Source organism: Oncorhynchus gorbuscha, linkage group LG09 (genome assembly GCF_021184085.1).
Source record: "Oncorhynchus gorbuscha isolate QuinsamMale2020 ecotype Even-year linkage group LG09, OgorEven_v1.0, whole genome shotgun sequence".
NCBI classification, from domain to species: domain Eukaryota; kingdom Metazoa; phylum Chordata; class Actinopteri; order Salmoniformes; family Salmonidae; genus Oncorhynchus; species Oncorhynchus gorbuscha.
In genome coordinates, this window is record NC_060181.1 from 72452902 (window position 1) to 72469105 (window position 16204).

The following is a 16204-nucleotide window of genomic DNA, read 5'->3' on the forward strand; positions in this document are numbered from 1 at the left end:
GGTACCGGCGTCAAGAGACACAGATAAATAATCCTCGAGAGCCTTACGTTCGGGAGCCGACAGAGAGTATAGTCTACCCCGAGGAGGAGTGGTCCCCGGAAGGAGATCAATACTACAATCATACGACCGGTGAGGAGGAAGGGAGTTGGCTCGGGACCGACTGAAGACCGTGCGCAGATCATGATATTCCTCCGGCACTCCTGTCAAATCGCCAGGTTCCTCCTGAGAAGTGGGGACAGAAGAAATGGGAGGGATGGCAGACATTAAACACTTCACATGACAAGATACGTTCCAGGATAGGATAGAATTACAAGACCAATTAATAGAAGGATTATGACATACTAGCCAGGGATGACCCAAAACAACAGGTGTAAAAGGTGAACGAAAAATCAAAAAAGAAATAGTCTCACTGTGGTTACCAGATACTGTGAGAGTTAAAGGTAGTGTCTCAAATCTGATACTGGGAAGATGACTACCATCTAAGGCAAACATGGGCGTAGGCTTGTCTAACTGTCTGAAAGGAATGTTATGTTTCCGAACCCATGCTTCGTCCATGAAACAACCCTCAGCCCCAGAGTCAATCAAGGCACTGCATGTAGCACCCGAACCGGTCCAGCGTAGATGGACCGACATAGTAGTACAGGATCTAGATGAAGAGACCTGAGTAGTAGCGCTCACCAGTAGCCCTCCGCTTACTGATGAGCTCTGGCCTTTACTGGACATGAATTGACAAAATGTCCATCAAATCCGCAATAGAGGCACAGGCGGTTGGTGATCCTCCGTTCCCTCTCCTTGGTCGAGATGCGAATACCTCCCAGCTGCATGGGCTCAGTCTCTGAGCCAGAGGAGGGAGATGGTTGCGATGCGGAGCAGGGAAACACCGTTGACGCGAGCTCTCTTCCACGAGCTTGGTGACGAAGATCTACCCGTCGTTCTATGCGGATGGCGAGAGCAATCAAAGAGTCCACACTGGAAGGAACCTCCCGAGAGAGAATCTCATCTTTGACCACTGTGTGGAGTCCCTCCAGAAAACGAGCGAGCAGCGCCGGCTCGTTCCAGTCACTAGAGGCAGCAAGAGTACGAAACTCTATAGAGTAATCCGTTATGGATCGATCACCTTGGCATAGGGAAGCCAGGGCCCTAGAAGCCTCCCCACCAAAAACTGAACGGTCAAAAACCCGAATCATCTCCTCTTTAAAGTTCTGGTAATTGTTAGAACAATCAGCCCTTGCCTCCCAGATAGCTGTGCCCCACTCTCGGGCCCGGCCAGTAAGGAGTGAAATGACGTAAGCAACCCGAGCTCTCTCGCTAGAGTATGTGTTGGGTTGGAGAGAGAACACAATATCACACTGGGTGAGAAAGGAGCGGCACTCCGTGGGCTGCCCGGAGTAGCAAGGTGGGTTATTAACCCTAGGTTCAGGAGGCTCGGCAGGCCAGGAAGTAACAGGTGGCACGAGACGAAGACTCTGGAACTGTCCAGAGAGGTCGGAAACCTGAGCGGCCAGGTTCTCCACGGCATGGCGAGCAGCAGACAATTCCTGCTCGTGTCTGCCGAGCATGGCTCCTTGGATCTTGACGGCAGTGTTACGAGCCTCTGTAGTCGCTGGGTCCATTCCTTGGTCGGATCCTTCTGTTATGCAGGTGAATGAGGACCCAAAAGCGACTTGGCGAAAACAGAGTTTTTAATCCAGTAAGATACTTAACAAAACAAAAGGCATAATACTACTCGTAAAGACGAGAACAGACTGGAGACTTGATCAAGAACTGCAGGTTGCCTCGGGAAGGCACTTGAACCTAGCAGACTCAGACACCTGCTCACCACGCAGCATCTGAGGGAAACACGACACGACAGGGCAAAACATAGACACAGCACGGTGAATATAGACAAGGATCCGACAGGGCAGGAACGGAAAACAAGGAGAGAAATAGGGACTCTAATCAGGGAAAAGGATCGGGAACAGGTGTGGGAAGACTAAATTATTGATTAGGGGAATAGGAACAGCTGGGAGCAGGAACGGAACGATAGAGAGAAGAGAGAGCGGGAGAGTGAGAGAGGGAGGGGGAGAGAGAGGGATAGAAAGAGGGAAAGAACCTAATAAGACCAGCAGAGGGAAACGAATAGAAGGGGAAGCACAGGGACAAGACATGATAATCAATGACAAAACATGACACCAGGATTGACCAAACGATGTCGGTGTTTCTGTTCGTGCTAAGGATTGTTTTCCACGTTTATAACATGCTAAAGCTTGATTCTGCACTTAGTTTGACCAGTTTAGTCGACATATAATATGTAATTTTGAAGTTTTGGTGCGCATCCACTAGAATTTTGGCTGCATTTCGACCAGAATTTGTCGTGTTTGATAACCTAAAGACACTGTCACGCCTTGGTCATTGTATCTTGTGTTTTTGTTATATGTTTGGGTAGGCCAGGGTGTGACATGGGTTTATATGTTGTATTTCGTATTGGGGTTTGTATTAATTGGGAGTGTGTTTTATTAGGGGTGTGTCTAGTTAGGCTTGGCTGCCTGAGGCGATTCCTAATTGGAGTCAGCTGATTCTCGTTGTCTCGGATTGGGAACCGTATTTAGGTAGCCTGAGTGCACATTGTATTTCGTGGGTGATTGTACCTGTCTCAGTGTTAGTCACCAGATAGGCTGTAATTAGTTCACGTTCCGTTTGTTGTTTTCTTCTTCAGTTATTTCATGTACCGCATTATCTTTATTAAAAGTCATGAGTAACCTACACGCTGCATTTCGGTCTGACTCTCTTCAAACAACAGACGAAAGACGTTACAGACACAGACTTCAAAACCAAACAATGTTTTTGGTAAGTATAACCCCTTCCAGGTCTTCTGATGGAAGAACATCAAAGGTAAGGGTATATTTATGTGGTAAATTTGGGTTTCTGTGGACTCCAATATAGAGGAGACGTAATGCTAATTTCTGAGCGCCGTCTCATATTATAGCCTAGTGAACGAATTCTGTAACGTTAAAAATGAATGTAACACAGCGGTTGTATTAAGAAGAAGTGTATCTTTCTATCTATGTGTAGAACATGTATATTTAGTTAAAGTTTATGATGTGTATTGCTTGTTATCTGACGTTATCTGTCGGAGCTATCATAATTTCTCCGGACATTTGAGCAGCATTTTTTGAACATGCCGTCATTGTAAACAGAGATTTATGGATATAAATTGCATATTATTGAAAAAAACATAAATGTACTGTGTAACATGTTATATTACTGTCATCTGATGAAGATTTCAAAAGGTTAGTGAATTATCTTTCTTTTAATCCTGCGTTTGTTGATTGCATATTTTTTTCAACTTGGCTATTCAAATTAGCTGTGTCTTCGGTGGTGGTTTGACATAAATATGTGCAATGTTTTCGCCGTAAAACATTTTAGAAATCTGACTTGCTGGGTAGATGAACAAGGTGTTTATCTTTCATTTGAGCTATTGGACTTGTTAATGTGTGGAGGTTAAATATTTCTAAGAATATTTTTGCATTCCATGCGCCACCGTTCCAGCTGAACGTGGGAGGGGTAGTTCCCAAATGGGAACCATAACCCCCTTCTGGTTAAATAAAGGTGAAATAAAATAAATAAAAATGTAATTTCGGTCTCTTTTGCACTGTAGTTACTGCCAGTTTGGAAATGTTTCTTAGGCTTCTAGAAGTGTGCCAAAATGACACATTGACAATGCCCACAACCTAATCTCTTGTGGACAGACTAAATGACATAAATTGTGTTTTTTTTTAAATGAGATTTTCGTTTCTGGTTTGCCAAGATTACCCACAAACAAACAACATATATATGACTGTGCATCATGAATGAAATACTACACACCATTAATGTTATTCTGAGAGAAATTTTTGCCGTCTAGCGCTTTGGAGCAGGGTCGGCTTCAGCTTGTGCAGTGACCTCTTCAGCTTTAAACAGCGGCTGCTTCAACTTTTACAGATGCAGGTTCACCTTGTACAGTGGCCTATTCAGCTTAAACAGGGGCCACTTCAGCTTTTACAGGGCCCGCTTCAGCTTTTACAGGGGCCGCTTCAGCTTTTACAGTTGCCGCTTCAGCTTTTACAGGGGCCGCTTCAGCTTTTACAGGGGCCGATTCAGCTTTTACAGGGGCAGCTTCAGCTTTTACAGGGGCAGCTTCAGCTTTTACAGGGGCTGCTTCAGCTTTTACAGGGGCCACTTCAGCTTTTACAGGGGCCGCTTCAGCTTTTACAGGGGCCGCTTCAGCTTTTACAGGGGCCGCTTCAGCTTTTACAGGGGCCACTTCAGCTTTTGCTGCTCCTTCTTTGGGTGGACATAATTTCCTGGAGAAAACAAGAGGTTTTATTATCATCATGAACTTTGTTTGATGTTTCACCTGTGCTGTGAGTAGACTTTTACAGTTCTATTTTTGACTGGAATGAATTCCAAAAATTACTGAAGTTGGAGACTTATATTTCCCTCACTAACTTTAAACATCAGCTATCTGAGCAGCTAACCGATCTGCTGCAGCTGTACATAGCCCATCTGTAAATAGCCCATGCAATCTACCTACCTCATCCCCATATTGTTTTTATTTACTTTTCTGCTCTTTTGCACATCAGTATTTCGACTTGCACATCATCATCTGCACATCTGTCACTCCAGTGTTCATTTGCTAAATTGTAATTATTTTGCTACTATGGCCTATTCATTGCCTTACCTCCTCACGCCATTTGCACACACTGTATATATACTTTTTTTCTATTGTGTTATTGACTGTACTCTTGTTTATTCCATGTGTAACTCTGGGTTGTTGTTTGTGTCACTCTGCTTTGCTTTTTCTTGGCCAAGTCGCAGTTGTAAATGAGAACTTGTTCTCAACTGGCCTACCTGGTTGAATAAAGGTTAAATAAAAAATATATAAAATATATATATTACAGGTATTACAAATCTGCTACTTACGCTGTATCTGTTGAGTTCTTCACAAAACCACACACTTTGCTCCTCTGCTCCAACTGCTGTTTGAGTGTGGTGATCTCCCCTGTCCAAGCCTCCTTTTCAGTTTTGAATGTCGCTGAGGAGAACAGACAAGGAGAGGAGATCAGAAGAGAAGAGCAGAGAAGAGAAGCAAAGGGAAACCACTTCAGAAATGCACCCAGAGAGAGAGATGCACTACGTTACAGTGGCTGACATGTTACCAAATTTCCCCACCTTGTGGCACAAGTGGCTACAAGAATAACAACTCTACTAGAAAAGACTCACATACCTTCAATATCACTCTGCTCCTTCTGTATGGGTGAAAGTACTTCCTCCTTTTGTTTCTTTGTGCCAAAGTGAGAGAACACAAATATAGGTAAAGGGGAAAAATAACATTAAACGCCTACTGTTTGCTGTACATACTAAAAATCCTTATCCGAGTCCTTCAAATCCTTCTACTCAGCACATTCCACTGCGCACAGATGTCAATTCAACGTTTATTCCACATTTGTTCAACGTCATTTCATTGAAATTACGTGGATTTTTTTTTGATTCAGTCAGTGTATGCCCAGTGGGTTGACAAGCACCATACACCAACCTGGGTCAAATGTTAAATACTTTCAATTGCTTTTTTGATTGCTCTGGTTTAGTGCACCCTGTTCCAAGCTACACAGCCCGAAGCCATTGTCATCACTGTTCAATGCTTGGGGGTTGCACTTTTGGGACTATTCCATTGGTTCCATTGTACCAGGAAAACAAAATCATGAACAGCTCCATTATTTGACATACCTGATTGGTCTGTCTAGTGAAGGGCAGCCCTGTACCTGGAGAGCTACTGTCCTCCAGATTTTCGCTCCAACCCTAATTTAGCACACCTGATTTTACTTTTAACTGCTCACCAATGCCTTATCTAGCTGAATCAGGTATGTTAGGTAAGGGTTGGACTGAAAATGAACAGGATGGTAGATCTCCATGAAGAGGGTTGGGCAGTCCTGGTCTAGTCTTTATAGTACACCAATGGTCTATATGTTCAGTATTTAACCCAGGTCTGTCTAGTATTTATAGAACAGTAATGATCTGTCTCTCACCTTCTCTGCCTGGCAGGCCTCGACCTCAGTCTTCTTCTTCCCCTCCTCTTCGGTCAGTTTCTTCACCTCTGCCTCCATCTCCTCCACATTCTTCTTCTTCCAGTCTATCTGCCCCTTCAGCAAGTTTTCCAGCCACTTCCTCTCCTTGAGTTGGTTGACGCGCGCCCTCTGCGTCTGATCCAGATGCAGGTTCTGCAGGGTCAGCTTGACTTCTGTCAGGGGCTGGCCAAAGACGATCAGGGCCAGGCCCATAGAGACCAGGATTGTTAGGCCTCCTATCACCAATAAAACCCTCATGGCTGCCTCTGGGAGTTTGTGTGGGTGTTGGTTCTTTATGTTCTTTAAGTCTATGTATTTGTCCCTGTGTGAATGTATGTGTGTCTGCTGGACTTTTATGTGTATATACTGTATGTATATCTATATATCACCTACGTCTTTACAATATTAATTTTGTGTGGCAGAGAGCACTGTGACTATTAAACGGTTTACCTTATTTACGGAGTCAATGATAATGTGTGGTCGTATGAGTGAGTTTCTATGACTCGTTTGTTACCATAGTCCTCCCATAGCCTACAGCATGAAGCCTGAAGCAAATATATGAACTTCTTTACATATAATTTTGTTCCTCTTCCTTTCCTCTACAGTAAATCTGAGGCTTACTGTCATTCCTGGTCCTGTATTCTTCTTCCTGAGTTGCCTTTTTTTTAGTTCAAAAGATTCTTTGCAATCCAAATTGAAAGCACTGTTAAAGAACACAAAACACACCTCAATCCTCAAAATCTATGTAAAGAATGAAGATGATGTCTTGTCCAACTCTCTAGCACCACCTCCTACCACTCCCCACCTCCCTTTATCTGGTTGTGTGGTTGGTTATGATTATGGCATAACCGGTTTGACAGTTCAGACAGGTAGGATGGGTCTAATCACGTGGCTAAGGTGTAAGAGAGGATTTCAGGTGAACAAAAGAGCAGAGCAGTCGCGGATATAGTCAATCATAAATAACTTCGATTCAATACAAGTTTGCAAACAGGGAGACACCTCTCACACAGAAGCCAAGAAAAGTGTCTAACTCGCCTTCTCCAAGTAGACCCTAATATTCCAGTCTCACAGCACCAATGTTCCATCAACATCAGCCTGGGAGGTTTGTACGGAGTTCCATCAAAAGACAGTGACTTTGCAAGCTGCTACAGAATGACAGTGTTCAAAAGGTCATCAATACAATAACATACAGAGTATCAGTGTCCTTGATCCTTGTACATCCAGTCTTGCTTCAATCACTTCATTATTAGTTTAATACATAACATACAGCACCGAGCCTATTGACTATCAACCCTTACACAAACGAGTGTCACAAATAGAACATTGCAAATCGTGTTTATCCCAAAATAATTGTCACCTCATTTGCACACACTGTATATAGACTTTTTCTCTGTTGTGTTATTGACTGTATGTTTGTTTATTCCATGTGTAACCCAGTGTTGTTGTTTGTGTCACACTGCTTTGCTTTTTCTTGGCCATGTCGAAGTTGCAAAGGATAACTTGTTCTCAACTGGCCTACCTGGTTATATAAAGGTGAAATGTTTCAAAAAAAGTTTTAAAAATGGTGTATTTGCATATACAGTGGGGCAAAAAATATTTAGTCAGCCACTAATTGTGCAAGTTCTCCCACTTAAAAAGATGAGGCCTGTAATTTCATAATAGATACACTTCAACTATGACAGACAAAATAAGAAAAATATCCAGAAAATCACATTGTAGGATTTTTAATGAATTTATTTGCAAATTATGGTGGAAAATAAGTATTTGGTCAGTAACAAAAGTTTATCTCAATACTTTGTTATATATCATTTGTTGGCAATGACAGAGGTCAATCGTCTTCACAAGGTTTTCACACACTGTTGCTGGTATTTTGGCCCATTCCTTGGCAGATCTCCTCTAGAGCAGTGATGTTTTGGGGCTGTTGCTGTGCAATACGGACTTTCAGCTACCTCCAAAGATTTTCTATTGGGTTCAGGTCTGGAGACTGGCTAGGCCAGTCCAGGACCTTGAGATGCTTCTTACGGAGCCATTCCTGTTCTTGGGGTTGTACTCATCCTTCTTCTTCCTCCAAACATGGCGAGTGGAGTTTAGACCAAAAGGCTCTATTTTTGTCTCATCAGACCACATTACTTTCTCCCATTCCTCCTCTGGATCATCCAGATGGTCATTGGCAAACTTCAGACGGGCCTGGACATGCGCTGGCTTGAGCAGGGGGACCTTACGTGCGCTGCAGGATTTTAATCCATGACGGTGTAGTGTGTTACTAATGGTTTTCTTTGAGACTGTGGTCCCAGCTCTCTTCAGGTCATTGACCAGGTCCTGCCGTGTAGTTCTGGGCTGATCCCTCACCTTCCTCATGATCATTGATGCCCCGCGAGGTGAGATCTTGCATGGAGCCCCACACCGAGGGTGATTGACCGTCATCTTGAACTTCTTCCATTTTCTAATAATTGCACCAACTGTTGTTGCATTCTCACAAAGCTGCTTGCCTATTGTCCTGTAGCCCATCCCAGCCATGTGCAGGTCTACAATTGTATCCCTGATGTCCTTACACAGCTCTCTTGTCTTGGCCATTTTGGAGAGGTTGGAGTCTGTTTGATTGAGTGTGTGGACAGGTCTCTTTTATTCAGGTAACGAGTTCAAACAGGTGCAGTTAATACAGGTAATGAGTGGAGAACAGGAGGGCTTCTTAAAGAAAAACTAACAGGTCTTTGAGAGACAGAATTCTTACTGGTTGGTAGGTGATCAAATACTTAATTACTTAAAAAACATACAATGTGATTTTCTGTATTTTTGTTTTAGATTCCGTCTTTTAGATTCCGTCTCTCACCAACTACCATTCTGTATACTTCTGGCCCTTCCTTGGACACTGTGCTAACTAACCTCCGAACGAGCTTCAATGCCATACAACACTCCTTCTGTGGCCTCCAACTGCTCTTAAACGCTAGTAAAACCAAATGCATGTATTTCAACCGTTCGCTGCCAGCACCGCCCGCCCGACCATCATCACCACCCTGGACGGTTCCAACTTAGAATATGTGGACAACTATAAATACCTAGGTGTCTGGCTAGACTGTAAACTCTCCTTCCAGACTCATATTAAACATCTCCAATCCAAAATCAAATCTAGAATCTGCTTTCTATTTCGCAACAAAGCCTCCTTCACTCACGCCGCCAAACTTACCCTAGTAAAACTGACTATCCTACCGATCCTCGACTTCGGCAAGCTTCCAACACTCTACTCAGCAAACTGGATGCAGTCTATCACAGTGCCATCCGTTTTTTACCTAATCACCTTATACCACCCACCACTGCGACCTGTATGCTCTAGTCGGCTGGCCCTCGCTACATATTCGTCGCCTGACCTACTGGCTCCAGGTCATCTATAAGTCTATGCTAGGTAAAGCTCCGCCTTATCTCAGTTCACTGGTCATGATAACAACACCCACCCGTAGCACACGTTCCAGCAGGTACACCTCATTTCCTGCCAGTGACTGGAACGAATCGCTGAAGTTGTAGACTTTTATTTCCCTCACCAACTTTAAACATCAACTATCTGAGCAGCTAACTGATCACTGCAGCTGTACATAGTCCATCTGTAAATAGCCCACCCAATCTACCTACCTCATCCCCATTCTGTTTTTCTTTAATTTACTTTTCTGCACGTTTGCACATCTGTTCATTTATCACTCCAGTGTTAATCTGCTAAATTGTAATTATTCGCTCCTATGGCCTATTTATTGCCTCACTCCTCATGCATTTTCCACACACTGTATATAGACTTTATTTTTTCTACGCTGTCATTGACTTGTTTGTGTTATTGGCTTGTTTATTGTTTATTCCATGTGTAACTCTGTGTTGTCTGTGTCACACTGCTTTGCTTTATCTTGGCCAGGTCGCAGTTGCAAATGAGAACTTGTTCTCAACTAGCCTACCTGTTTAAATAAAGGTGAAATAAATAAAAATGAAATGACTCCTGCATACTTTGTTGACTACAAACTTTCTTTACCCAACCGTGGGACAGACTATGCGTTTGACCTGTGCAGGAGGGAGAAACAGGATAAACAGACACATAGTTGACAGGCTACAGAAGAGGCTTTGTTCCCACACTCGGGACTCTGACTCTCTATTGGTTACACAGGCTTTTGTCCTCCCATCTTATTCTAACCACCTCTTGCCGGCTTTTTATTCATGTTACCTGATTAAATTGCTGTACAATGTGATCTTGTTGCCATCTGATTTACATTCTGATGTCATAAATCAGCACTGCAGAGCTCTCCCTGTCCTCTGATGTGCTTTGATTGTATTACTGTTGATGATATCTGGAAATGTGCATGTACACCCTGGCCCATCTACTGTTGATGATATCTGGAAATGTGCATGTACACCCTGGCCCATCTACTGTTGATGATATCTGGAAATGTGCATGTACACCCGAGCCCATCTACTGTTGATGATATCTGGAAATGTGCATGTACACCCTGGCCCATCTACTGTTGATGATATCTGGAAATGTGCATGTACACCCGAGCCCATCTACTGTTGATGATATCTGGAAATGTGCATGTACACCCTACTGGATGATATCTGGATCTACTGTTGATGATGTTGATGATATCTGGAAATGTGCATGTACACCCTGAGCCCATCTACTGTTGATGATATCTGGAAATGTGCATGTACACCCTGGACCATCTACTGTTGTTAGCCCCAATTCCTATTTGTGCTCTGATATCTGCTTCACTGATCTCTGCTCTCGTAAAAGTCTGGGTTTTCTGCACATTAACACTAGAAGTTTATTACCTAAAATGGATCAATTGAAAGTGTGGGTTCACAGCTCCAATCCAGATGTGTTGGTCATTACTGAGACATGGTTAAGAAAGAGAGTTTTGAATACTGATGTTAACCTTTCTGGTTATAACCTTTTTCAGCAAGACAGATCTTCCAAAGGTGGGGTAGTGGCAATCTTTACCAAGGATCACCTTCAGTGCTCGGTTGTCTCCACCAAGTCCGTACCCAAACTATTTTAATTGCTGGTTTTAGGCATTAAACTTTCAAATAGCTCTTTGTTGACTGTTGCTGGGTGCTATCGTCCACCATCAGCACCGGCCTGTACCCTACCTGCCCTAAGCTCTCTCCTGGCCCCTTACACTAAATCTGAATTTGTTCTGCTAGGTGACCTAAACTGGGACATGCTTAAACCACCTGACCAAGTACAAAAGCAATGGGACTCCCTAAATCTTTCTCAGATTATTACCAATCCCACAAGGTATGACTCCAAACACCCAGAAAAGACTACTCTCCTTGATGTTATCCTCACAAATAATACTGATAGGTATCAGACTGGAGTTTTCTGTAATGACCTTAGAGGTCACTGTTTTACAGCATGTGTTCGTGATGGCTGCTTAGTGAAACGACCTGTCCTGATTTGTCATAGACGCTTGCTAAAAAACTTTAATGAGCAAGCCTTCCTTCATGAACTGGCCTCTGTAAAATGGTATAGAATCAGCTTGATCCCCGCTTCTTTTTTTATATTTTCAGTAGTATTGTTAACAAACACGCCCACATAAAGAAAATAAGATTTAAAGAAAGGTTCAGCGCCTGGTTTGACCATGATCTTGCAGAGTTACTCCACCACAATAATTGCATTCGGCGAAAGGCTCGGCACACGCATTCTTTATCCCTTTACACTTGTGTGTATAAGGTAGTAGTTTGGAATTGTTAGCTAGATTACTTGTTGGTTATTACTGCATTGTCGGAACTAGAAGCACAAGCATTTCGCTACACTCGCATTAACATCTGCTAACCATGTGTATGTGACAAATACATTTGATTTGATTTGAATTGATTTGATTTAGCTGTATACTATCTAGTCCTCACCTTCAATGTTTTAAATAATATAGTGTTTTAACGTAGGCTATTTATTTATCTGTTAAGGACAGATACAACGATTCCGTATTTTAATTGCATCTATTCCTAACAGATTAGGCTCTTATTATCTATGTATCTATTATTAACTCTACTCTAAAACTCTTATAAACCATCTAGTAATAAAAAGTCAAAGTCGTAACAGTTTTAGTTAAAAGCCCATCTTTTATTCAAACAGGCCTTGACATCTCTACACTGCGATCGTGAGGGAGAAGTGGAAAAGGGCGGTTAGGCCAGGTAGGTTACCCGGCCTGTCTGATGCCCCCTCTCCTTTGATGCCAGGTCACCCTGGGTCGGCGGCGGTGAAAAAAATGTAATCAAATAAAATAGAGGAGGAGGGGTTGGGTATAGGGTACGAACCCGGTTTAGGGTACGGGGTTTGGTTTGGGGTAAATAATTGTAATTAAAATAGAAAGTTTGAGATGGAATCTTCAGGATATGGGAGATGGAATCTTCAGGATATGGGAGGGGGTGGTGGTTTGTGATGGAATCTTCAGGATATGGGAGGGGGTGGTGGTTTGTGATGGAATCTTCAGGATATGGGAGGGGGGGGGGTGGTGGTTTGTGATGGAATCTTCAGGATATGGGAGGGGGGTGGTGGTTTGTGATGGAATCTTCAGGATATGGGAGGGGGGTGGTGGTTTGTGATGGAATCTTCAGGATATGGGAGGGGGGTGGTGGTTTGTGATGGAATCTTCAGGATATGGGAGGGGGTGGTGGTTTGTGATGGAATCTTCAGGATATGGGAGGGGGGTGGTGGTTTGTGATGGAATCTTCAGGATATGGGAGGGGGGTGGTGGTTTGTGATGGAATCTTCAGGATATGGGAGGGGGTGGTGGTTTGTGATGGAATCTTCAGGATATGGGAGTGGTTTGGATGGAATCTTCAGGATATGGGAGGTTTGGTTTGATGGAATCTTCAGGATATGGGAGGGGGGTGGTGGTTTGTGATGGAATCTTCAGGATATGGGAGGGGGTGGTGGTTTGTGATGGAATCTTCAGGATATGGGAGGGGTGGTTTGTGATGGGATATGGGAGGGGTTTGTGATGGAATCTTCAGGATATGGGAGGGGGGTGGTGGTTTGTGATGGAATCTTCAGGATATGGGAGGGGGTGGTGGTTTGTGATGGAATCTTCAGGATATGGGAGGGGGGTGGTGGTTTGTGATGGAATCTTCAGGATATGGGAGGGGGTGGTGGTTTGTGATGGAATCTTCAGGATATGGGAGGGGGTGGTGGTTTGTGATGGAATCTTCAGGATATGGGAGGGGGTGGTGGTTTGTGATGGAATCTTCAGGATATGGGAGGGGGTGGTGGTTTGTGATGGAATCTTCAGGATATGGGAGGGGGGTGGTGGTTTGTGATGGAATCTTCAGGATATGGGAGGGGGTGGTGGTTTGTGATGGAATCTTCAGGATATGGGAGGGGGGGGTGGTGGTTTGTGATGGAATCTTCAGGATATGGGAGGGGGGTGGTGGTTTGTGATGGAATCTTCAGGATATGGGAGGGGGTGGTGGTTTGTGATGGAATCTTCAGGATATGGGAGGGGGGTGGTGGTTTGTGATGGAATCTTCAGGATATGGGAGGGGGGTGGTGGTTTGTGATGGAATCTTCAGGATATGGGAGGGGGGTGGTGGTTTGTGATGGAATCTTCAGGATATGGGAGGGGGGTGGTGGTTTGTGATGGAATCTTCAGGATATGGGAGGGGGTGGTGGTTTGTGATGGAATCTTCAGGATATGGGAGGGGGTGGTGGTTTGTGATGGAATCTTCAGGATATGGGAGGGGGGTGGTGGTTTGTGATGGAATCTTCAGGATATGGGAGGGGGGTGGTGGTTTGTGATGGAATCTTCAGGATATGGGAGGGGGTGGTGGTTTGTGATGGAATCTTCAGGATATGGGAGGGGGGATATGGGAGGGGGGGTGGTGGTTTGTGATGGAATCTTCAGGATATGGGAGGGGGGTGGTGGTTTGTGATGGAATCTTCAGGATATGGGAGGGGGGTGGTGGTTTGTGATGGAATCTTCAGGATATGGGAGGGGGTGATGGTGGTTTGTGATGGAATCTTCAGGATATGGGAGGGGGGTGGTGGTTTGTGATGGAATCTTCAGGATATGGGAGGGGGTGGTGGTTTGTGATGGAATCTTCAGGATATGGGAGGGGGGGAGGGTGGTGGTTTGTGATGGAATCTTCAGGATATGGGAGGGGGGTGGTGGTTTGTGATGGAATCTTCAGGATATGGGAGGGGGGGTGGTGGTTTGTGATGGAATCTTCAGGATATGGGAGGGGGGTGGTGGTTTGTGATGGAATCTTCAGGATATGGGAGGGGGGGGGTGGTGGTTTGTGATGGAATCTTCAGGATATGGGAGGGGGGTGGTGGTTTGTGATGGAATCTTCAGGATATGGGAGGGGGTGGTTTGTGGTGGTTTGTGATGGAATCTTCAGGATATGGGAGGGGGGTGGTGGTTTGTGATGGAATCTTCAGGATATGGGAGGGGGGTGGTGGTTTGTGATGGAATCTTCAGGATATGGGAGGGGGTGGTGGTTTGTGATGGAATCTTCAGGATATGGGAGGGGGGTGGTGGTTTGTGATGGAATCTTCAGGATATGGGAGGGGGTGGTGGTTTGTGATTTTCAGTGATGGAATCTTCAGGATATGGGAGGGGGTGGTGGTTTGTGATGGAATCTTCAGGATATGGGAGGGGGTGGTGGTTTGTGATGGAATCTTCAGGATATGGGAGGGGGGGAGGGGGTGGTGGTTTGTGATGGAATCTTCAGGATATGGGAGGGGGGTGGTGGTTTGTGATGGAATCTTCAGGATATGGGAGGGGGGTGGTGGTTTGTGATGGAATCTTCAGGATATGGGAGGGGGGTGGTGGTTTGTGATGGAATCTTCAGGATATGGGAGGGGGGTGGTGGTTTGTGATGGAATCTTCAGGATATGGGAGGGGGTGGTGGTTTGTGATGGAATCTTCAGGATATGGGAGGGGGGTGGTGGTTTGTGATGGAATCTTCAGGATATGGGAGGGGGGTGGTGGTTTGTGATGGAATCTTCAGGATATGGGAGGGGGGTGGTGGTTTGTGATGGAATCTTCAGGATATGGGAGGGGGGTGGTGGTTTGTGATGGAATCTTCAGGATATGGGAGGGGGTGGTGGTTTGTGATGGAATCTTCAGGATATGGGAGGGGGGTGGTGGTTTGTGATGGAATCTTCAGGATATGGGAGGGGGGGTGGTGGTTTGGATGATGGAATCTTCAGGATATGGGAGGGGGTGGTGGTGGAATTTCAGGATGATGGAAATCTTCAGGATATGGGAGGGGGTGGTGGTTTGTGATGGAATCTTCAGGATATGGGAGGGGGTGGTGGTTTGTGATGGAATCTTCAGGATATGGGAGGGGGTGGATGGAATGGTGGTGGTTTGTGATGGAATCTTCAGGATATGGGAGGGGGGTGGTGGTTTGTGATGGAATCTTCAGGATATGGGAGGGGGGTGGTGGTTTGTGATGGAATCTTCAGGATATGGGAGGGGGTGGTGGTTTGTGATGGAATCTTCAGGATATGGGAGGGGGTGGTGGTTTGTGATGGAATCTTCAGGATATGGGAGGGGGGTGGTGGTTTGTGATGGAATCTTCAGGATATGGGAGGGGGGTGGTGGTTTGTGATGGAATCTTCAGGATATGGGAGGGGGTGGTGGTTTGTGATGGAATCTTCAGGATATGGGAGGGGGGGAGGGGGGTGGTGGTTTGTGATGGAATCTTCAGGATATGGGAGGGGGGTGGTGGTTTGTGATGGAATCTTCAGGATATGGGAGGGGTGGTTTGGTGGTTTGTGGGATGGAATCTTCAGGATATGGGAGGGGGTGGTGGTTTGTGATGGAATCTTCAGGATATGGGAGGGGGTGGTGGTTTGTGATGGAATCTTCAGGATATGGGAGGGGTGGTGGTTTGTGATGGAATCTTCAGGATATGGGAGGGGGGTGGTGGTTTGTGATGGAATCTTCAGGATATGATGGTGGTTTGTGATGGAATCTTCAGGATATGGGAGGGGGTGGTGGTTTGTGATGGAATCTTCAGGATATGGGAGGGGGGTGGTGGTTTGTGATGGAATCTTCAGGATATGGGAGGGGGGTGGTGGTTTGTGATGGAATCTTCAGGATATGGGATGGAATCTTCAGGATATGGGAGGGGGGTGGTGG

General features: G+C 45.0%; 1 protein-coding gene across 1 annotated transcript; it reads right to left on the minus strand.

Moving 5' to 3' along the window:
- Positions 1 to 3419: 3419 nt before the first annotated feature.
- On the minus strand, positions 3420 to 6840 carry LOC124044027 (neurofilament heavy polypeptide-like). The gene is made up of 4 exons (XM_046363339.1): positions 6045 to 6840; positions 5246 to 5300; positions 4942 to 5053; positions 3420 to 4322 (listed from the first exon to the last, which is right to left on the minus strand). The coding sequence occupies exons 1-4, from the start codon at positions 6339 to 6341 to the stop codon at positions 3995 to 3997; spliced, it is 792 nt and encodes a 263-aa protein (XP_046219295.1). The 5' UTR covers positions 6342 to 6840; the 3' UTR covers positions 3420 to 3994.
- Between the last annotated feature and the right edge of the window lie 9364 nt (positions 6841 to 16204).